The 22,656-nt window shown below is 43.6% G+C and overlaps 1 protein-coding gene across 3 annotated transcripts; it reads right to left on the bottom strand.

Moving 5' to 3' along the window:
- Nucleotides 1–148: 148 nt before the first annotated feature.
- On the bottom strand, nucleotides 149–22,651 carry NKIRAS1 (NFKB inhibitor interacting Ras like 1). 3 transcript variants are annotated; one of them, XM_082654377.1, is made up of 4 exons: nucleotides 22,506–22,651; nucleotides 14,658–14,768; nucleotides 7,057–7,298; nucleotides 149–649 (listed from the first exon to the last, which is right to left on the bottom strand). In XM_082654377.1, exons 2-4 carry the CDS (start codon nucleotides 14,749–14,751, stop codon nucleotides 407–409), a joined length of 579 nt encoding a protein of 192 aa, XP_082510503.1. In that variant the 5' UTR covers nucleotides 14,752–14,768; nucleotides 22,506–22,651; the 3' UTR covers nucleotides 149–406. The 3 variants fall into 3 exon arrangements, with proteins under 3 accessions (XP_082510503.1, XP_082510505.1, XP_082510504.1); XM_082654379.1 differs by lacking the exon at nucleotides 22,506–22,651 and adding an exon at nucleotides 22,275–22,310; XM_082654378.1 differs by lacking the exon at nucleotides 22,506–22,651 and adding an exon at nucleotides 14,882–15,003.
- Nucleotides 22,652–22,656: the final 5 nt, after the last annotated feature.

Genomic DNA, 22,656 nt, shown 5'->3' with positions numbered 1-22,656 from the left:
ACCTTAGATGATGAGTGAAATTTTCAAAAACAAAATTAACATTTGAGCGGGTAAGTCTGCATAAAGTTACACAGAATGACAGCTTCTGAGACGGGTTAAAGGTGAGGGGAGCTACTCACAGGTACACATGCATACCACCCAAATTTTATTTTATTCTTTTGGCAAATGCAACATAATACAGATAACAAAGGTGCTAATTTTAGGGACAAGTCTGAAACAAGGAGAACGCAAATATATTATTATTTCATGTCAGGGAACAGTAACTGAATCGTAACTGGAAGTGCATTAAATTACTTCCCCAGGGTCTTCCTAAGGACCAAAGGTAGACAGAAATGGCCTGTTTTACATAAGTTCACAGACACCTCGAGGCAGTCACCATTCAAGGGACAGTTGTGCACCCTAGGGTTTAGTTCTCAGAGCTGGAGTTGCCTTTGCTTCTCCTCCCAGGCAGAGGGAAGCTCGGTTTGCTCTGGGGCTGGGAGAGTTTGCGGGCTAGCAGGGTGAAGGGCTCGATCAGGGTCTTGCGGTCTGTGACCGTCACCTCCCACAGATGCACCTTCTCACTCCTGGCCCACCGCTGTGCCACTTCGGCGTCCACTTGTCTCTGCTCAGAAAGGTCAGTTTTGTTTCCTAACACGACAATGGCCACCTGAAAGAAACGGGTAAAAAAGATCACACTTTGCCAGCATCAGTTCCTAGACAAAACGGAGGAAGAAAACTGTCCCATTTAACAAAGTGCTTCATCCAAACTGATCCTCAGGCGTGAGGCTGAAGGGTAAAGGGCATTACCTCACCCCTCCTCGCTTGGTGTATCTCCTTAAAAACGCAGATGCTCTACAGGCTGCTGACTATGCAACAGCTGAAGTTACTCAACTCCGGATACGGCTGGAAGACAGACTTGGGGAAATCACTATCGAGGGTACAGATAACAGTTTGACTGAGGTGTGTCTACATTTCAGTTTAGCTCTACCTGCTGTCTGGGAAACCTGCGATACGTACTTGAAGATACAACCACGGAACTTCTGGAGCCGTGAGAGGTCTGCAGCCCTGGGGCCTGAGTTCCTTGAGAACGGGAATTGTTCTGTTCACATCACTCCTAACCGTAGCAAAGCACCTGACACAAGCACTAAATATGTGTTGAACGTAGCACCCAATAGGTACATTTTACCCTAAACGCAAGGCAATCGATCCTTCCCTCGAAGTGGAGCGCTCGCTACCCCCAGGCACTGTTTCAGGCGACCAGAAGGGTGGTCACAGTCCGCGCGAGGGGAGACGAGTGGTGACCTCCAGACGCTGAGAGAGTGCCTGGAAAAGCACCTAAAGCAGGAGGCCGGGGAGGTGGAGGGGGGCTCCTCTGCGCCACGGCCGGGCTCCCGCCTTCGAGACGTGCGCGCGCTCCGATGGGAGGACGGAGCGGCACGGAGCGGCAGGCAGGGCTCTCCTCCGTCTCTCAGCAGGAGCCAGCCCTCCCGTTGCCCCCCACCACCCACCCCGTCTCTGCGGCGAAGGTTCCCTTCCCCTCTGGCCTGGCTGCGTGTCCTAGGCTCGGGGCCACCTCCAACGCGGTCCCTTCCTAGAAACCCTCAGGCCGAGGGCTGCTGCTTCTGCCTTGCGCCCCCTGCCCCCTGCTCCCCGGCCCGGCTGTTGCTGCCCATCCCAGCGCTGGCCCGTGGTCACCCCACTCGCTACTCCCGTCATACTGGTGGTGATTTCAGCAGCCCTGGGGGTGACCCGATAACCTCATCCCTCAGCTCCTTGACTTCAGAGATCCTAACTGCCCTCCTGACCTCAGCCACTCGCTCCCACGAACCAGGACAACCACTCTCCTCTCTGACCTCGAGTGCGGGAATCCCGCTCCGCCCGCTGCCTTCCTGGTTCATCCCCCGCACCCCTCTGCAGCAATCCCGCAAGCACCGCAGGGACCCACGAGCCCCAGCGCTACCACCTCTGTCTCGGTCCTGCAACCCCGCTGCTGCCCTCGGCGCTCCCCGCGCCGAGCTTCTCCTCGTTCGCTCCCTCGCCATCGTCATCACGCCGTATGCCCCCGCCGCCACCTCGGTTAAGTTGAACTCTTAACTGTACCTTTTGCCGACACCATTTACCGAACGTGGCGGGAGAAAACACAACCCCGCTGGCCGGTCCCGGCTCGTAACCACCGACCTCCAGCGCGCTGCTGTTCTCCAGCAAACACATCGCGTTCCCGCCACTTCCCCTGGAAGGACGGCATCTCCTACCTTGGTCCTCCTCCAACCTCCACCGTTCCCTCTGCCTTCCCCGTCTCACCCTCAGCTGATGTCCACACTACGTCAGCAAGAAGACAGGAGCAACTAGAAGGGAACTGTCAGGTGCTTCCACCGCCACGTCTACCAGCCCCACGGTCCTCTAAGCCCATGTCCCCACCCTCTTCAACCTGGACAAGGTGTCACTCCATCGGCTATCCCCTCACCTGCGTCTCTCCGCTGAATCATCCCACTGCGTACAACCATCTCTCTCATCTGAAAAACAAAACCCTCTGATACATCCTTCTCCAAATCCTCTCTGTTCCCCTTTTAGGGGACAATATATTTACCCTTTGACTCAAAACTCTTTCAAAGAGCTATGTTTGCTGTGCTCAACTCTCTCACATCCAGTCCATCAGACTCTGTCTCACCGTTTCACTAAAACTGTCGTCGTTGAGATGTCCCAAGTTACTAAAGCTGGCCACCTCTCGGCTCTTTTGATCTGCCTTTAGTATCTGACATAGCTTGGTCACTTCCTACCTTTTAAAGTGCCGACTTTACTTGCCTTCTGGGTCACCCTTATCTCTTGGTGTTCCTCGTACTTCAAAGGCCACTTTGTAGACTCCTTTGCTGCCTTCTCACTTCTCCAGCCGGTAAATGTCAAAGTGCTCTAGAGCGAGAGCATCTGAACTAAACTCTGCTTCTCACCTTGTCCCTCAAGGTGAAAGTCAACAGTGTTTTTTTTTTTTTTTTTGGCCGCACAGCATGTGGGATCTTAGTTCCCCAACCAGGGATCAAACATACGCCCCCTATAGTGGAAGTGTGGAGTCTTAACCACTGGACCACCAGGGAAGTCCCAGAGTGATCATTTTAAAACAAAACAAAAGATGAGACTTCCTGAGAGAGTGGCATGGACATACATACACTACCAAATGTAAAATAGATAGCTAATGGGAAGCAGCCACACAGCACAGGGAGATCAGCTCGGTGCTTTGTGACCACCTAGAGGGGTGGGATAGGGAGGGTGGGAGGGAGACGCAAGAGGGAGGGGATATGGGGATATATGTATATGTATAGCTGATTCACTTTGTTATAAAGCAGAAACTAACACCATTGTAAAGCAATTATACTCCAATGCAGGGGGCCTGGGTTCAATCCCTGGTCAGGGAACTAGATCCCACATGCATGCCGCAACTAAGGAGCCCGCCTGCAGCAACTAAGACTTGGTGCAACCAAATAAATATTAAAATAATAATAAAAATAAAAATAAGTCAAAAGAGGTTCAACTTCGTTCACATTAAGGACAAATGAAACTATGAAAATACCATTTCACCCAGAAGAGTCACAAAATCCAAAAATTTAACCACACATTGTTGTCAGGACTGAAGAAACAGGCATTTTCATACCATTCCTATGGACAGTAACTTGTCACTATATTTACCTTTAACTCAAGAACCTAACTTCTGCTGGTTGATCTTTCAACTCTACGTTAAAATGTACAAAATAACAAACGTCTAAGATTCGTCACTGCAGCATAGTTCATGATAGCAAATGACCAGAGAAACCCTAAGTCTCCATCAATCTGAGCCTGGTTAAATAAGTGTGATACATCTACAGCCACACAGTGAATACTAGGCATCAGTTTAAAAAAAAAAAAAAAGGAATCTGAGAACTGCTATGGAAAGGACTCCAAGATATATTACATGAAAAATACAAGGTGTACAACAATATGCTACCTTTGGTACAACAGAGAGAAAAATAAGAAAAAATTACATACATTTCTGTTTGCTTGTATTTACACAGAGAAACTCTGGAAGGACGCCCCCAGACTAGGAAAGGGGTAAAACATTAAAACAGCACGCTTGAGGTACAGGAGATAGACGGTTGAACCCAGGGGTGGGAACAAGTTCACTAGAGTCCTCTCTATAGATCATTTTCATTTTTGAACCATGTGCAACCATTACCCTTTCAATTTTTTAAAACAGACATGAAAACAAGTGCGTGCCACCCAAGCTAGACCCTGCCATCCCTTTGCCTCCCATCCCGAGGCGCCCTCAGCTCTGCCTCCTCCCAGCCCCGCCCGCTCTGGCCTCAATGCTGCTCCTGGCGCAACATGCTCCCGCCCCCGCCCCTGCTCAGCTGGGGCCTCCGCCTGGAGCAGCCTCCTCTAGACATCGGCTTGCGCCCTTCCCTCACACCCTTCAAATCTCTGCTGCAAGTCACCTCACCAGGCCTTCCCATATCACCTACAGAAAGCAGTGCCCTCACTCCCCACTCTGCTTGACTTTTCTTCCTACACTGCATCACTCCTCACAATACATACTTGTTCGTTGTCCCTCTCTCCCCCACCCCCCAGACAGAAGCTTTATGGCAACAGGGACTCTGTTCTATTCTCTACTGTATTCCCTCCGCCTCACCTAGAACAGTGCCAGGCCCATAGCCCAGTAAGCATCTGCTATCAAAACTACAATGAGGTAGCACCTCACACTGGTCAGAATGGCCATCATCAAAAAAATTTACAAACAATAAGTGCTGGAGAACAGGGAACCCTCCTACACTCTTGGTGGGAATGGAAATTGATACAGCCACTATGGAGAACAGTATGGAGGTTCCTTAAAAAACTACAAATAGAACTACGGTATGATCCCGCAATCTCACTCCTGGGTATATATCCGGAGAAAACTCTAATTCGAAAAAATACATGCACCCCAATGTTCACTGCAGCACTATGCACAGTAGCCAAAACCTGGAAACGACCTAAATGCCCATCAACAGATGAATGGATAAAGTAGACATGGTACATATACACAATGGAATATTACTCAGCCGTAAAAAGAAACAAAATAATGCCATCTGCAGCAACATGCATGCAGCTAGAGATTATCGTACTAAGTGAAGTTAAGTCAGACAGAGTAAGACAAATATCATATCACTTATATGTGGAATCTAAAGTATGACACAAGTGAATTTATCTATGAAACAGAAACAGACTCACATAGAGAACAGACTGGTGGTTGCCAAGGGGGAGGGGGTGGGGGAGGGATGGAGTGGGAGTTTGGGGTTAGCAGATGCGAACTATTATATACAGGATGGATAAACAACAAGGTCCTACTGTAGAGCACAGGGAACTATATTCAATATCCTGTGATAAACCAAAATGGAAAAGAATTTTTAAAAGTATATGCATGTATAACTGAATCATTTTGCTGTATGGCAGTAATTGACACAACATTGTAAATCAACTCTACTTCAATAAAAAAATTTAAAAATAAGCATTTGCTGAATGAATGTACTTCTTAAATCCCCATAATAACCATATGAGAAAGGTACTATTATTTTCCTTATTTTATAGATAAAGAAACTAAGGCAGAAAAGTTGAGAAGCAGAGCTAAGATTCAAGTATCAAGTACATGAGTTCACTGAACTATACTTCTAACTTTAGGGGGGCAGGGAGGGAAATCTGGGGGATTCTCCCCCAAATAATAACAGCACTTATCTGTCTCAGTGAGAAAGATGGGAAACAGGTAGAGAGGAGTCTTCATTACTTACCTTTTTATATCTTTTGAAGACTGAACCTTGTGAATGTTGTTATCTATTCACAAAGTAAGTTAGTATTCAAAATAATAAAAATAATTAAAATATCAACAACCCAGAGGTCCTTGAACAGGTGAGTGGTTAAATAAACTGCGGTACATACACACCATGGAAAACCACCCAGCAAGAAAAAGGAATGAACGACTCATACACGCAATTACCTGGCTGACTCTCCAGAGAATTACGCTGAGTGAAAAAGGCCGATACCAAAAGGTTACAAACTGCGATTCCATTTACGTTAACACTCTTGAAATGACAAGGTTACAGAAATGGAGAACAGATAACGGTTAAGGAGGGAGAGGGGATGGGAGGGGAATGCGTGAGGCCGTAAAAGGTCCCATGAGGGGTCCCTGCAGTGCTGGAAAGGTTCCCTCACTGTATAAACGTCAGTACCTCGGCTGTGTTATTTTACTATAGTTTTGTACAGTGTTATTAGCATTGGGGGAAACTGAGTTAGGGATCTCTATTATTTCTTAAAATTGCATGTGAATCTACAATTACCTCAAAATTAAAAGTATGACATAAAAAATACATAAAAATTAGGTTAAGTAAAAATTAGGTTAAGAACACCTAGCCAGTGCTGTTAATTGGGTTCATGACACGGTTCCCTAAACCCTGAGGAGTCAGCCATGCCAAGACCCAGAGAAAGACCTGCGATGAGAGAGTTCCAGGCAGGGGAACGAGCCACTGAGAAGGACTTCACAGGGGGACAAAATTATCATGCTGGAAAAGCAGGAAGTTGACCACTGGAGTACAGTGACAGAGGAACAGAATGCTAAGGGGGAAAGGACAGCCATGGGCCAGATCATCTAAAACTTTACAGACCATAGTAAGAATCTTATTTTCAAATGGTAAGTGGATAGAAGCCACTAATTATTTATTAGTTTTTTACACTTTTCTTTTTTTTTTTTTTTAAGGCTAAGGACAATCGTATTTCTCCAAGAAGACAATAAAAAGCTCTAGGAAACAATGATCCCAAATAACGTGAAATGAACTATGTAGTATTTGCAATATGGAGTCATTGAAATTCAAGTTGTACATGGGAAGAAGCAAAGGCAGAAAGTCAGATGCTGGTCCTGGTTGAACTCAGTCCTGTATTTCTTGGGCTGAGGAAAAAATCATGAAGATTACAGATACTGTGAATACAATTTAATGCTTTTAAAATATTTTAATTGCCCAAAAGCCCATGCTACAATTTCAATGTTATAATTCATAGCTGGCATTTTTTAACATACCCACTTACCTCTTTTTTGTCTTTGAACTTATCAATTTCTTTCTTCAGAAGCTCCACTCTTTGAAAGGATTCAAGGTTATTCACACTGTACACAAGAACAAAGCCATCAGCAAATGAAAAATAATGCTTTGGCAGCTCCACGCCTTCCTGTAGGCCTCTGGTGTCATAAAGATGTAACTGTTCCTTGACTCCCCGATCCGTTTCCACTGAAGCCATATACACATCTTCCATTGTTTCACAGTCCTCCATTCCTGGGGTTAAAAAGGAATTACTTTTACATATACAAATATCGAATTATTATGTTATTCACCTGAAGCTAATACAATGTTATGTCAATTATGCCTCAATTAAAAAAAAAGCTGTTACTCTTTCTGGATAACTCAATACCAATTGTTGAGTACTTTCTCGTCCTTTAGAAGGTGGCCTTCTAGGTTCCTTATTTACTACACATAAGAATCATATTTCCATTTACTAGCTTCTTTAAAATGAAAGGTAATTGTTACAGTAAATGAACAAAGTGCTTTTTAAGATTATTTCTTCCATACAGACATAAAAAAATAAAAATATGGCAGTGAGATTTACTATTACTTATTTTTCAGAAGTAACTTACAAGAGTCAAAGAACTTACTATCTCAATTGGAGAATTAAGGGCTGGTTTTTAAAGTACCTTCAACAACTAAGTGGCCCCATTTTCTTTTTTTTGTTTGTTTGTTTTTTTTTGCGGTATGTGGGCCTCTCACTGTTGTGGCCTCTCCCGTTGTGGAGCACAGGCTCCGGACGCGCAGGCTCAGCGGCCATGGCTCACGGGCCCAGCCGCTCCACGGCATGTGGGATCTTCCCGGACCGGGGCACGAACCCATGTCCCCTGCATCGGCAGGCGGACTCTCAACCATTGCGCCACCAGGGAAGCCCCCCATTTTCTTTTTCCTCAGCGCCAAGGACAGGACCTGGGTTTGATTTTTCTCTGTACAATTTCCACTGTTTCCAGGATCTGTTTCAAGGACTCAGAAAAGTACATGTCCAGTCTGGGTCTAGGCACCAGGCCTTAATTCCCAAGTACCTACTGTGCACTTTTGTGTGAATGTCCTCCAAGTCCTTCAAACTAACAGGACTTGTTATCTTTCCTGCCCCACCTGTCCCTCCTCCTTGCTTTTGTCCCTTGATCACCATCCACCTGGTCAGTCTTCAGCGTTCTCTTTGAACAAGGAAAGTATGGGTGAATGTGGTCCTAAATCAGCCACTCTACACCTCAGACATCTGCTCGATCCACTGCCTGCTTCCACTCCCCCTGGCTTGCTCCCTTCACCTGAATGACTGCAACAGTTCAGGAAACACCTGGTCAACACCTCATCCTTTCCAGGCTCTGCTGAAACATCAGCTCTGTAGATTTTCTTCAGATTATCCACTTCCCTCCATCCTGCTCTTACTGTGCCTTGTACAGGTAATACCACTTCACCCTAAACTCGTTTCGTATCTGTCCCCTCCGGAGCTGCAGTGGAAACTCCTCGAGAGCCAGGACTGTGGCTAATCTCTCTTCAGAGCTCTGAGGACTAACGAATTGACTTACATACATAGAAAGTCCTTAGTAAATGTCTGAATGAATGAATGAATGCGTGAGCTCATAACTGGAGCCCCAATTTCATTCCCCTGCTCGCCTCAATGATGAGCCCTGTAAAATCCATTTGACTTTGCTCCATTTCTGTGGGTTTTGTCTCTTCAACTCACCTAGAACTTCCTCAAGAGAAACAACACTTCTGTGTACACAGCAAGTATGCAACAACCATTTGTGGATGAGGGGATTAAGGTGAAAAGATGAACACTTTGAATGTTAATGACTAGTGCAAGAGGTAGTCTATGGAGACATAAACTTATTGGGCTTCGATTACAAAAAATTTAAAAGCAAAAACTACCAAGACTTTTGTCATGGTGGATGTTCTGTCCACCAAAAGCCAGGCTGGTTCCCTTCCTTCTCCCATTAAGCTTAGACCTTTTGAGATTTTCTCACCCTATACATCAAGTGAAGCTACGACTCTGCATCTCCTCTGCCACTCCACGCCACCTCTGTCCTAGCAGGAGACTAAGGCTGCACTTCTAGAAAGGGTAAAACAGGCTGCTGAGATGTGGGACAGAGGGTATGAGTCCGCAGTGAAAACAAGGGGCAACTCAGTGACGTGCCCCCTCTGCTCCCAAAACTTCGGCGGCCAACTCTTTATCCTCTAGGCGGAGGGATCTGGGGAATCTGGCCAGTGAAAACAGAGAAATCCTAAATATGCTAACCTCTGAGGTAAACCAACAAATGCCCCACCCAGGTCACCTTATAATGAAGCAAGGTCATGAACCCTATCCACATGCTTAGAGCTTTAAATTAGCTTTTCAGTTCTCCATTCTTAATTACAAGCAGACAACCAAGGATTACCAGATACCTGAGAAAGAGACCAAAATTCAGGAAAGAGCACCTGAAAAGAAAAAGACTGTGCAAAGAAAAGAAAACAGACAAAAAAACTACCAAATATTATACTCAAAGAGATAAGATAGTGCATCCATGAAATAACAGGATACTAAGAAATGAAAACTCAGTAGAAGGGCTGAAAAATAAAGATGGGGAAAATTCCCATAGAGTGGAACAAAATGCTGAGAAATTTCAAACAGAAGAGAAATTTTAAAAATCAGAGGACGAGTCCAGAAGATCCAGCATCCAAAAAGAGAGCTCCAGAAAGAGAGAACACAGAAGAGAAATAATTCAGAGCTGAAGAACACACATCTCCATATTGAAAGGGCCCACCAGGTGCCCAGCACCGTGGATGAACACAGACTGATCCTATGATACACCACTGCGAATTTCAGAGCACTGGGGAGAGAGCCTACGAAAGCGTCCACATCCGAAGCAACAAGAATCACGATGGCTTCTGGCCTCTCAGAAGCACTGGAAGAAGATATTAGAATCTGGTAAACTGAAGATACACATGGTCTATGAGCCTGCGATTTCATTCCTAGGTATATCCCCCCAGACCTTGTCCAAATCATAGCTGGGATACGTGTATAAGACTCTTCACAGCAGCACTATTTCTAATAGCCCCAAACTGGAAACAACCCAAATGTTCATCAAGATACAAGAGGTAAATAGGGACTTCCATGGCGGTCCAGTGGATAAGACGCCACACTCCCAATGCAGGTGACACGGGTTTGATCCCTGGTCAGGGAACCAAGATCCCACATGCCACATGCCACACGGGGCGGGGAAAAAAAAAAAGATACAAGAGGTAAATAAATGGAGGTATACTGAGACAATATACATATCGTGAAAATTACACCACACCTACTTAAAACAATATGGACGAGTCTTACAACTATAATGTTGAGTGAAAAAAAAACAAACACTGAAAAATTTATACAGTATGATTCCGTTGATATCAAGTCAGTAAGAGACAAAAATAAACGATGTCATCCAGTGATACATACACAGGTGGCAAAACAATAAAGAAAAGAAGGGATTAACCAAAAGTCAAGGGAAGGGCTGAGTTTTGATTGAAGAGAGGAACACGGGGAGCTGACGAGAGTACCTGCGGTCTTCTACCTTTTGACTTGTGCGGAGGTTATGCAAAGGTTTTGTAATTATTCATTAAACCACATGCGTGTTTTATGCACTTTTCTATATGTATGATGCATTTTATAATAAAAGAAGGAGAAAAGATGATAATGGACCAATGCTTTCAAAATTTTGTAAGGAATTTATTCTCCGTCTAGAATTCTATACCCATCAAAATTATAACTCAACTGTGAATGAAAGTAAAGACATTTTCAAACACGTGAAGCCTCAGAATATGTACCATATTTATATATTTATATATATGGTATATATATATACCATATATATATTTATATATGTACCACATTTTCTCAGGAAACTCTTTGAGGGAGGCCCGTCATCAAAATTAGCATGTAATCATAGAAAGAGGAAGACACCAGATTCGGAAAACAAAACCTCACATGAGAGTAAAGGGAAGCATAGGGACAAGAGTAAATACCTTTATTCAGAAGCCCCAGGATTACTACTGTGCACCAGGCATAGAGGGCATTCTGAGGGCTGTCATCACCCGATGCCTCATCCCATTGTGCAACCTTTTCAACTCCCAAAAGAGCACTGCAAGATGTGCTCCACCAAAAGAAGGGCATAAACAGAAGGTGACAGGAGATCTAGAAAACAGGAGATCAAACCCAGGAAGAAAGAAAAAGTAAAGGGAAGTTCTATGTTGTACAATAGGCCCAGATAAAAGAATGCTAGCTCCTGGAAAAATATCTCAAAAAAAGAGGGCGGGGTGGATTATCTGATATGATTGACCTCATGGAGAACTGAGAACCATCTGGACGTGTGGAAGAATCAGCAAAAGGTATGAACAAAACTAAAGAAGTGATAGAGCAAATATTAGCCTCCATAAGAAGAAAAAGAAAGAAAAGAAACAATCATAGTACATAATACTGCTCAGCTGAGAATATTTACATGTGCCAGCAGTTGTCAAAGTGTGGTCTACAGAGATCCCTTGAGGTCTCCTTTCAGGGAACCCATATGGGCAAAACTATTTTCATAATAATATAAGACATTTGTCTTTTTCACTGTGTTGACATTTGCGCTGATGATATAAAAGTAATGATGGGTAAAACTGCTGGTGCCAGGACTTCCCTGGTGGCACAGTGGTTAAGAATCCGTCTGCCAATGCAGGGGACACGGGTTCGAGCCCTCATCTGGGAAGATCCCACATGCCGTGGAGCGACTAAGCCTGTGCTCTAGAGCTCACGTGCCACAACTACCGAGCCCACGTGCCACAACTACTGAAGCCCGTGCTCCGCAACAAGAGAAGCCACTGCAATGAGAAGCCCGTGCGAAGAAGAGTAGCCCCTGCTCGCCGCAACTAGAGACAGCCTGCACGAAGCAACGAAGACCCAACGCAGCCAAAAATAAAATTAATTAATTAATTGAAAAAAAATTCTCTAAAAAAAAAACTGCTGAGGCCTTAGTACAAATCAAGGCAGTGGCACCAACTGTATTAGAGGTTGAATTCCTCAACACCTCATACTTGCAGTTTCAAAAGAAAAAGCCAGTTTCACTTAAGAATGTCCTTGATGAAGCAGGAAAAATTACCAAATTTATTAAATCCTAATCTATGAGTATGTATCTTTACATCTCTTTAATATTCTATGTGATTAATGAGAAGTATACATGAAGTATTTCTGCTTAATGAATAATGGTAACTGACTGGAGGAAAAGCTCTTGCGTTTGAGTTTCAAGCTGAAATAGCTTTTTTTTTTTTTTTTTTTTTGGCTGTGTTGGGTCTTCCCTGCTGCACACAGGCTTTCTCTAGTCGCGGTGTGCGGGCTTCTCATCGCAGTGGCTTCTCTTGTTGCGGAGCACGGGCTCTAGGCGTGGGCTTCAGTAGTTGAAGTGCGTGGGCTCAGTAGTTGTGGCTCGCGGGCTCTAGAGCGCAGGTTCAGTTGTCACGGCACATGAGCTTAGTTGCTCCGCGGCATGTGGGATCCTCCCGGACCAGGGATCGAACGAGTGTCCCCTGTATTGGCATGAGGATTCTTAACCAACGCACCACCAGAGAAGTCCCACTTCTTTTTTTTTTTTAAAAGAAGGAATAACAGAAAAAAACCATGGTTATTCAGGGTATCTGACAGACATTTTCTCAAAGATGAATAACGAGAGCCTATCATTTCAAGGAAAATAACTGATAGTATCTGTTGTTAATGATAATATTTGAGCTTTCAAGCAAAAATGAGAATTGTATCCATCAGCAGAAACTTGATAGCTTCCCAATACTGATGAGACTGGTGATGATATTAATAAATGGTATTTGGAAGATCTGCTTACCTCAGTTAACCAGTATTTTCCAAATGACCAATTCATAAATGTTAAGAAACCATGCATGGGTAAAAAACCCATTTGAAGTGCAAGATAAATCAATGAGATTTTAATGTAATAGAACAGGAGAAGTTCACTGATGTGGCTTCAGACTCCACACTGCAATAACCTTTGAATAACCATCACTGATTGAGTTTTAGTGAAATACCAAAGAAGAAAGTCCACAATTATCTGCAAAGCTATTAAAATATTCCTACCTTTTTCAACCACATATTTGTGTGAGGCCATATTTTCTTCACATATTTCAACTAAAAAAACATATAACAGCAGATTGAATGCAAAGGCAAGCAGATACGATAACCCAGCTGCCTTCTATCAGGCTGGACATTCGATTTTCAAAAACGTAAATCAGGGCTTCCCTGGTGGCGCAGTGATTGAGAGTCCGCCTGCCGATGCAGGGGACACGGGTTCGTGCCCCGGTCCGGGAAGATCCCACATGCCGCGGAGGGGCTGGGCCCGTGAGCCATGGCCGCTGAGCCTGCGCATCCGGAGCCTGTGCTCCGCAACGGGAGAGGCCACAACAGTGAGAGGCCCGCGTACCGCAAAAAAAAAAAAACAAAAAAAACGTAAATCAACACTCATCTTCTCACTAAATTTTTTTGAAAATATAACTATTTTTCATTAAAATGTGTTACCTTAGCATATAATAAGTTTATTGTTATTATTTTACGTGATAAGTTTTTTTTTAATTTCCTCAGGTTTAATCTCTAATACAATAAAAATATCCTAAGACACAGCCTACAGAAACAAAATCTGTTGGGGTTTGAAGAGGGGAAAGGGATTCTTTTTTTCCCCCTTTGGGCATAATTTACTTTTTCACTGGCATAAATTAGAATCTGAAGGTGAAAAATTCAGAACCAACAGTGCAGCACTGTGATAGGTTTTCAGACCTTCTGGCACAGGCATCGTTATTAATAAAAACCAAATATGGATTTAACCGAAGTTGTTAAATATTATTCTGGGAAGGTGGAAGAGGATCAGAGTTCATCAAAATGGTTAATAAAAGACAGAAATGTGCTTGAAGCCACCTGCCAGCGATAAATACTTCAAAGATCTATGAGTCTACGTATATCTCTAAGATAAGCCTTGTTTCATTCTAACGTGTTATGTCTGTCCTTCCTTACCGAACTGTGACCTTAAAGCCAGAGATGCTTCTCCACCTCTAAATCCTCACAGCCTGTATCAGAGAGCAAGTACTGAACAATTATTTAACTCAATGAATGAATAAATGAATGAGATAATCCGATTCACAAAATTAGGTCATATTGCAGCAAACAGCTGTCTCTTCCATTCTTAAAACCTATACAGCAGTACTGGAAAGTCATGTTTGAAATGAGAATGAGAGATCATTCAATGTATTCTGAAGTCAGTGAGTCTGTGATTCCAAGACCACTCTTCATCACGTAAACACACTGGAAACCACATAGAGACAACATTTTTCTTACCTGTTATAACTCTTGTTCTAACAGAGTTAAGTGCAAGCACTCTGGAATTTCAACAACATAAAGATGTTTTTTTCCTTGCCCCTACTTTCCCCCCCTCATCTCTGTCGATTTCTATGACACTTTTGGTCCCTCTCGATGACACCTCACTTTTGTGCACCACCGCCCATCTTTAAGTTAGCATGACCAACAAAGGACCCTGACCAGTTCCCAGAACCTGCAGGGAAACTAGGGAAAAATAATCTTACCAATAGTATGATTCCCGTAAAGAAGCTGCTCCAAAATTGCCGTTTTCCCGACAGATAACAAGCCACAAACCACAACCTTACAGCCCTTTCCCATCTTCCCTTAGGATATCACTGTGAAGAAAAGAGAAGATCTTTAAAACTGTGTACTGTTAAAAAAAAAAGAAAAAAAATCAACCTTTCCTTTTTCTTTCTTTCTGTGTTTAACTTTAATTAGTAATACATACACAGGGGGAAACTGCAAGTATAAAAAGAAATGTAGAATACGGTACATCGTTCCAAACCCCATTCCTGGTTCCCGTCCTCCCTTAATCAGTGTTACTAGTTTCCTATATCTCTCTGCAGAGGTGACCTAGAGAAACATAAGAATACATGTATAGATATATGTTTGTTTTCAAACAGCATAAACACATCTTATACAAAGACTAGTCCAATACTAATTAAGCCTATAGGAATCCGAACCGAATCCTAGATGAAGCAATCCTTGAAAGACTGCCTGCTCGTCAATGTTTACCTGGAAAAATAAGCATTTACGTAAAAGTTTAAGGAGGCATGAAGATAAAAATTTGGACAGAGAGTAGACATCATTTTTTAAAGAAGTATTAACACCATCAATGCAAACGTCAGTCTTTTCTCAAGAGAGTGAGAAACTGGATCTGGGGCTGTCTTAGTCGTACTTCTTTTTGCGTCACAGTTCTTCATGCTAGAAAAATTGCTCAGGCACTTTAAACTGAAAGAAAGGAAAACTCATTTCTCCTCGCTTCCTCACATACGCATGGAAGAGCAAGACTGGGTAACACTTTCTTGAATTTTCCTCAAAGTTTTTATTTTCCAGAAGGCAAGGTACCAGCAGACAAGACAGAAAGGGAAAGGGGGCTCATTAAATACAACAGAAAAACTTGGGAAGAGAAGTTAAAGTTCCACATTGTCTTTTGCCTCCTTTCCTCCAGTTCTCTTACCTAGAAGTGTGAACATGCAATAGCTCTGACGAAAAAGCACGCCACAACGCCTTCAAGTCAGAAAACAACAAGAAAGTCCAAATGAGCATTCAAATAAAAGGGACGGTGGGCGTCTTTCTGTATGTGTGTGCGCACGTGTGTCACATATCACTATTTTTTTTATCAACACCTAAAACGTTAACAAATGAACTTCCTGTAAGTCTTCTCTACTCTGTTTTCCCAAAGTCTGTAAATTTTTTTGATCGAGGTATAGCTGATTTCCAGTGTTATGTTAGTTTCAGGTGTACAACAGAGTCAAAAATTTTATAGATTATACTCCATGTATAGTTATTATAAAATATTGGCTATCTTCTCTGTGCTGTACAATATATCCTTGTAGCTTATTTATTTTATACGTAGGAGTATAATCCCCTACCCCTACTTGCCCCTCCCCTCTCTCCCCCCACTGGTAACCACTAGTTTGTTCTATCTCTGAGTCTGTTTCTTTTTTGTTATATCCACTAGTTTGTTGTATTTTTTTTAATTCCACATATAAATGATAACATACAATATTTGTCTTTTCTCTGACTTACTTCAATATGTGTAATACCCTCCAGGTCCATCTACGTTGTTGCAAATAGCAAAATTTCATTCTTTTTTATGGCTGAGTAGTATTCCATTGTATATATTGATATCTTCTTTAACCATTCCTCTGTTGATGGACACTTAGGTTGCTTCCAGATCTTGGCTGCTGTAAATAGTGCTGCAACAAACATTGGGATGTAGGTATCTTTTCAAATTTGCATGTTTGTTTTCTTCGGATATATACCCAGGAGTGGAAATGCTCAATCATATGGTAGCTCTATGTTTAGGTTTCTGAAGAACCTCCATATTGTTTTCCACAGTGGCTGCACCAGTTTACATTGCCACCAACAGTGCAAGGGGGTCCCCTTTCCTCCATATCCTTGCCTACGTTTGTTATTTGTAGACTTTTGGATGATAGCCACTCTAACAGGTGTGAGGTGATATCTCATTGTGGTTTTGATTTGCATTTCTCTAATGACGAACGACGTTGAGCATCTTTTCATGTGCCTGTTGGCCATCAGTGTGTCTTCTTTGAAAAAGTGTCTATTTAGGTCCGCGGCCCATTTTTAAATTGGGGTCTTTTTTATATTGAATTGTATGAGTTGTATTTTGGATATTAAGCCCTTAGCAGTCATACCGTGTGCAAATATTTTCTCCCATTCAGTAGGTTGTCTTCATTTTGTTGATGGTTTTTTCTGCTGTGCAAAAGCTTTTAAGTTTAATTAGGTGCCATTTGTTTATTTTTGCTTTTGTTTCCTTTGCCTTAGGAAACAGATTCAAAAAAGTATTTCTAAGATTTATGTCAAAGAGTGTTCTGCCTATGTTTTCTTCAGGGAGTTTTATGTTTTTTGATCTTACCTTTAGGTCTTTAATCCATTTTGAGTTTATTTTTGTGTATGGTGTTAGGGAGGGTTCTAATTTCATTCTTTTCCATGTAGCTGTCCAGTTTTCCCAGCACCAACTTACTGAAGAGGCTGTCTTTTCTCCATTGTATATCCTTGACTCCTTTGTCGTAGATCAGTTGTCAAAGTCCATAATTTCTTATGACCCAGATCAGCCATGACACTTATCTCCTGACATGAAAAAAATTTTTTTTTTTTTTTGGCTGTGTTGGGTCTTTGTTGCTGTGCATGGGCTTTCTCCAGTTGCAGCCAGTGGGGCTGCCCTTCATTGTGGTGCGTGGGCTTCTCATTGCGGCGGCTTCTCTTGTTGCGGAGCACAGGCTCTATCTGTGCGAGCTTCCGTAGTTGCGGCATGGGGGCTCAGTAGTTGTGGTGCGCAGGCTCTAGAGTGCAGGCTCAGTAGTTGTGGCATACGGGCTTAGTTGCTCCGCGGCATGTGGGATCTTCCCGGACCAGGGCTCAAACCCGTGTCCCCTGCACTGGCAGGTGGATTCTTAACCACTGCGCCACCAGGGAAGTCCCAAAGTGGATTTATTTAGAGAGAAACATGCTCCACAGACAATGTGGGCCATCTCAGAAGGTGAGAGCGGCCTTCGGACAAACACACTACACAGACAGGATGTGGGTCATCTCAGAAGGTGAGAAAGGCCCAAAGGGCTTTTAATAATATTAAAATTTAAAGGAAGTTGCCACCTAACTACGTGAGAAGAGGATAAGAAAGTGATGGTGGCACGCAGAACAATTCTGTTGTCAGAAAAGGTTGCCGTTGGAATCTAAATTCTGATTTTTCTATTGTTATTTTCTATTGTTATTTCCCTTCCTCTGAAATAATATTAGGATCAGCAGATAAAGTCTGTTAAAAATATGCACTATTTTGTATCTGTGTTTGTATAAGATAAATTGGGGGATTTGTTTCAGTATTTCAGAGAAGACTTCAAGGGCAAACAGTAAAAGCAACTGAAAAGAGGTAACTCAAACACTAGGTAACGATTTTAAGGTTTTTTAGGATGGTGAGAGAAGGAAAGAAATAAAACAGATTTTGGTAAATATTTTATACCATCAAAAAGGAAACAAAGATGAGAGGGTAAGTGTGATTAATCAAAGCACACCTGAAGCATTCTAGCTTCCTAGTTGTCTTCAAGTGGGAAACAATACTACTACATAAACCTGAAGATTAGGACTTCCCTGGTGGTGCAGTGGTTAAGAATCCGCCTGCCAATGCAGGGGACACAGGTTCGAGTCCTGGTCCGGGAAGATGCCACATGCCACAGGGCAACTAAGCCCGTGCACCACAACTGCTGAGCCCACGCACCACAACTACCAAAGCCCGTGTGCCTAGAGCTCATGCTCCGCAACGAGAAGCCACAGTAATGAGAAGCCCACGCACTGCAATGAAGAGTAGCCCCTGCTCTCGCCGCAACTAGAGTAAAAACTGAAGATTAGTGACCTGCTTTACCATCAATTAAAAAATATGAATTCTTGGGACTTCCCTGGAAGTCCAGTGGGTAAGACTTCACCTTATAATGCAGGGGATGAGGGTTCAATCCCTGATCAGGGAGCTAAGATCCCACATGCCTCTCAACCAAAACACCAAAACATAAAAACAGAAGCAATATTGTGACAAATTCAATAAAGACTTTAAAAATGGTCCACATCAAAAAATCTTTAAGAAAAAGAATTCTTGAGGTATAAACTACTGTGTATAAAATAAATAAGCTACAAGGCTACATTGTATAGCGGGCCTCTCACTGCTGTGGCCTCTCCCATTGCGGAGCACAGGCTCCGGATGCGCAGGCTCAGCGGCCATGGCTCACGGGCCCAGCCGTTTCACGGCATGTGGGATCCTCCCGGACTGGGGCACGAACCCGTGTCCCCTGCATCGGCAGGCGGACTCTCAACCACTGCACCACCAGGGAAGCCCCATAAAATTAATTTTTTCAAAGTATGTGTTCTGTAAAAAAAATTAATATCTAATGTAAGATTTTGCATGAATAACATTAAATACACATACAAAAACACTTTATTTTCCATATAGGATCATGATGGCAGGGACTCACGTTACATATAAGAAAGTTGTTCTCACACATATATATTTAATATGTACAAAATAAAACCTACTAAAAGGTTAGTTCTATAAGCATTATAATATTTCATAATTCCCAAACACAATAAATAGGCACCATTCCCTTCCAAATATAAAGGGAGGTCATCTGCGGCACCCTGAAAGGGCAGGGAATCACATGAATAGATCCTGGGGGTGGCCACGCCTCCTACTAAACCCAGGTTTCCAGAGTTTGAAAGGCCCCAGAGTAGATGGATGACCTTTAAGGTCACTTCTAATACTGTAACGCTATGAGAGCGGAAACCACTTACCCGGAAACTGCATTAACACGAGGTTAATACAAAAAGCGGTAGCTACAGCTACCTGTATAGTCCCTACCCTAAGAAACTGCTGGACAATACAATTCAATCTGTGACCTATTAATCCCTGACAGTCTGATGTAAATGACTAAGAGTGTGTGCTTAACAGGCAAAATCCAATGCAGTCTAAATACATATTGCTTTGCTTTCCAGGCTAATCAATAATGTGTCTAGAGAATAAAAATTGATCTGATCCATTCTGCTGAAAACACTGAGCTTGGTCAGTATTCTCTTTGAAAAGCCATCAGAAAGAGCTACCCAGAATTGTCAGTACTTCTGTTCTTCCTCTGTTCTTCTAAGGAAATCATTCTAGTTTTAAAGTAAAACACAATTTTTTAATGCAAACTGAAAAATATTATCACCACAACACTGTTAACGTCATAAAGAGATGTCATAGATCTTATTATGCAAGCATTACAGGAAGAAAACCTCTACACTCCGTATTTGTTTATGTAAACATCATGGATTGTGTGCAATACTTTCACTTAGCCATAGATGAATACACTTTACATACATAAACACATATTAAAAGAGTTTTGCAAACAATACTGCCCAAAATGAAATACTATAAACAGATTCCAGTAACCATTCTTTTACTCATTCACTAAATATTTACTGAGAGATTATCCTAATGCCAGGCATTAGGGACAAACTAGGAGGCAAAATCAGAAATGATCCCTGCCCTCAGGAATCTCAAAATCAATTGAAAATACCAATCCAAATCTTGCAAAATTGCTAATTGAGAAAATGCAAACTGCAAATCAACAAACGAAACTGCAAAACCTAATTAAGAAATAGCAGTGATTAATCACATTGCCAGCATCTTCTTTCCAAATGATTATTCCACCTTTGTAGTCAATCGTTCTTGACTAATTTTCCTCATAACCCACATCTGATCCATCAATAAACCCTCTACCTTTCAAACACATCCAAGGCTGGACCGCCTAGCACCTCCATCACTCATGAAGTAGTCCAAGGCACTATAGTCTCTCATCTGATCTCTCAAAGATGTCCACATCATAATCCCCCAAATCCATGAGTATTCTACTTTACATGGTAAAAAAAAAAAGACTTTGTGGTTGTGACTAAATGAAGAACCTTGAGATGGGGAGATTATCCTGGATTATCTGAGTGGACTCAATGTAATCACAAGTGTCTTTATAAGGCGGAGACAAGAGTGGCAGAAGTGAGAGAGAGAGAGATTTGAAGATGCTATAATGCTGGCTTTGAAGATGAAGAGGCCAGAAACCAAGGGATGCAGGTGGCCTCCAGAAGCTGGAAAAGTTAAGGAAATGGAGTCTCCCCTAGCACCCCTAAAAGGAACACAGCTCGACTGACAACTCGATATTAGCCTACAGACCTATAAGACGATAAACGTGTACTCTTTATTCTTTTATTGTTTAATTTTTTGGCCGTGCCACATGGCATGTGGGATCCTAGTTCCCCAACCAGAGATCGAACCCGTGCCCCCTGCATTTGAGGTGCAGAGTCCTAACCACTGGACTGCCAGGGAAGTCCCTTTGTACTCTTTTAAGCCAGTAAATTTGCTGTAATTTGTTATAACAGCAACAGGAAAATGAATACAACCTCCTAACCGTCCACACTTTTTCCCTTCTTCCTTTTAGCCTCAAATAATCCTTTTTCTTTTTTTCCTTTGGCCACGCTGCGCAGGCTTGCGGGATCTTAGTTCCCCAACCAGGGATCGAACCCAGGCCAAGGCAGAGAAAGCTGAGTCCTAACCACTGGACCACCATGGAATTCCCCAAGTGATCCTTTTAAAATGTAGGTCACATGAAGTCACCCTTCTGCTCAACATTGTCCCATGGTTTCCAATCTCAGAAAGTTTGAAAACCCAAAGTCCGTAAGAACATTCGTCTCTTTGATGTCACGGGCCAGTTTCCCCTCTGCCTCCTTGCTGGTCCTGTATTAACACAGGCACGCTCCAGCCCTGGCGCTCTTCTCCCTGACTGAAATCAGTCCCCACACCTCCAAGGTCTTTTCTCAAATGCCACTTCTCAACACTTACCTGAATATTCCACCCAAAATTTCCACCCCTGCCCCAACACGCCCTACCCGTCCCCTCCCCTTAATATTTGTCCTTAACACTTATCACAGAGCATAATATACATGTTATGTCTATTGTCCTTTTTCAAGAAGCTAGAATTGCTGCGACGACCACTGCTACCATCCCAGCAGCTGGGCACATATGAGGCCCTTCAGAAATATCTGTTGAATGAATCAGTGCACCTGTGAGGGCTTTTACAACGGTAAAGCTGCAATTAAAAAAACAACAACAAAGGATATTAGGAAATGGGGTAAAAAAAAATAACCAAACCCGCTAATTTACAAGATAAGAGTCTCTTAAACCTTCGCCACATTTAAACTTAGAATTCGTAAGAGAATTAAACCACATGACTTTTCTAAAATGAAAATATTCTGGAGATGCAAAAAAGCTAGTAAATAAACTGTCAATAAAGAACGCAACAAAAAACGCCTGCATTTTCTCGGCTTTTTTCCCCAAAACACTCGTACCTGACGACCAGATTTGGGCATATAAATATTTCGCCTTCCTAAAAAGACCGTGGTTCTTACGTAGCAAATGTGGGACCAGATCTGCAAGCAGGAAAGGCACGGACCTGGGAAGGCGAGGACCCGCCTGCAACACCCCCTCCCATCCCCCCCATCCTTTTGGTGCAAAATCCCTCGGAGCGGGGCCTGCAGCCCCAATTGCTCCGGGGGGGACAGACGCGGCTCCCACCGCCAAGCCCCCGTACCTCGAGTGCCCCACCTGCCGGCTGGGGCAGCGCCGCCGGAGCCCCCAGTTTCTGCGCGCGTCCGGGGAAAGCGGGGAGCCCACAGCGGCCCCCACCCCAGGTGAGGCGCCCGCAGCGCAAAGCGGCCCCGCCGGACGCCCCCGACAGACCCGCAGGCCCAGAGGGGAGCGGCGCGCGGGCTGCACAGCAGCACCGCGGGCTGCGGCCCCGGGAGCCCCGCCCCCAACTTGCCTCCTCGCGGCGGCGGGATGTCGGGACGCTCTCCAGCCCAGGCCTTGCCGCGGACGGTCGCCGCCGGCTCGCCTCTGCCTCTCAGGCTCGAATCCCGGGGAGCGGGGCACGGGACCCGGGAGCAGGTTGCGCCGGCCTAACCCCGCCCAGC

The sequence above is a fragment of the Grampus griseus genome (genome assembly GCF_964374135.1).
Source record: "Grampus griseus genome assembly, chromosome: 5".
In the NCBI taxonomy this organism is placed as follows: Eukaryota; Metazoa; Chordata; class Mammalia; order Artiodactyla; family Delphinidae; genus Grampus; species Grampus griseus.
This window is presented reverse-complemented; position numbering and strand designations above follow the sequence as displayed.

Excerpts from the sequence above, each read along its gene's own strand:
- NKIRAS1 (XM_082654377.1), bottom strand. The coding sequence starts at position 14,751 with ATGGGAAAGGGCTGTAAGGTTGTGGTTTGTGGCTTGTTATCTGTCGGG. Across the intron at positions 7,299-14,657 it reads TTACGGGAATCATACTATTG|GAATGGAGGACTGTGAAACA; the intron begins GTAAGATTATTT and ends TTTTAACCCCAG. Across the intron at positions 650-7,056 it reads AGTTCAAAGACAAAAAAGAG|GTGGCCATTGTCGTGTTAGG; the intron begins GTAAGTGGGTAT and ends CGTTTCTTTCAG.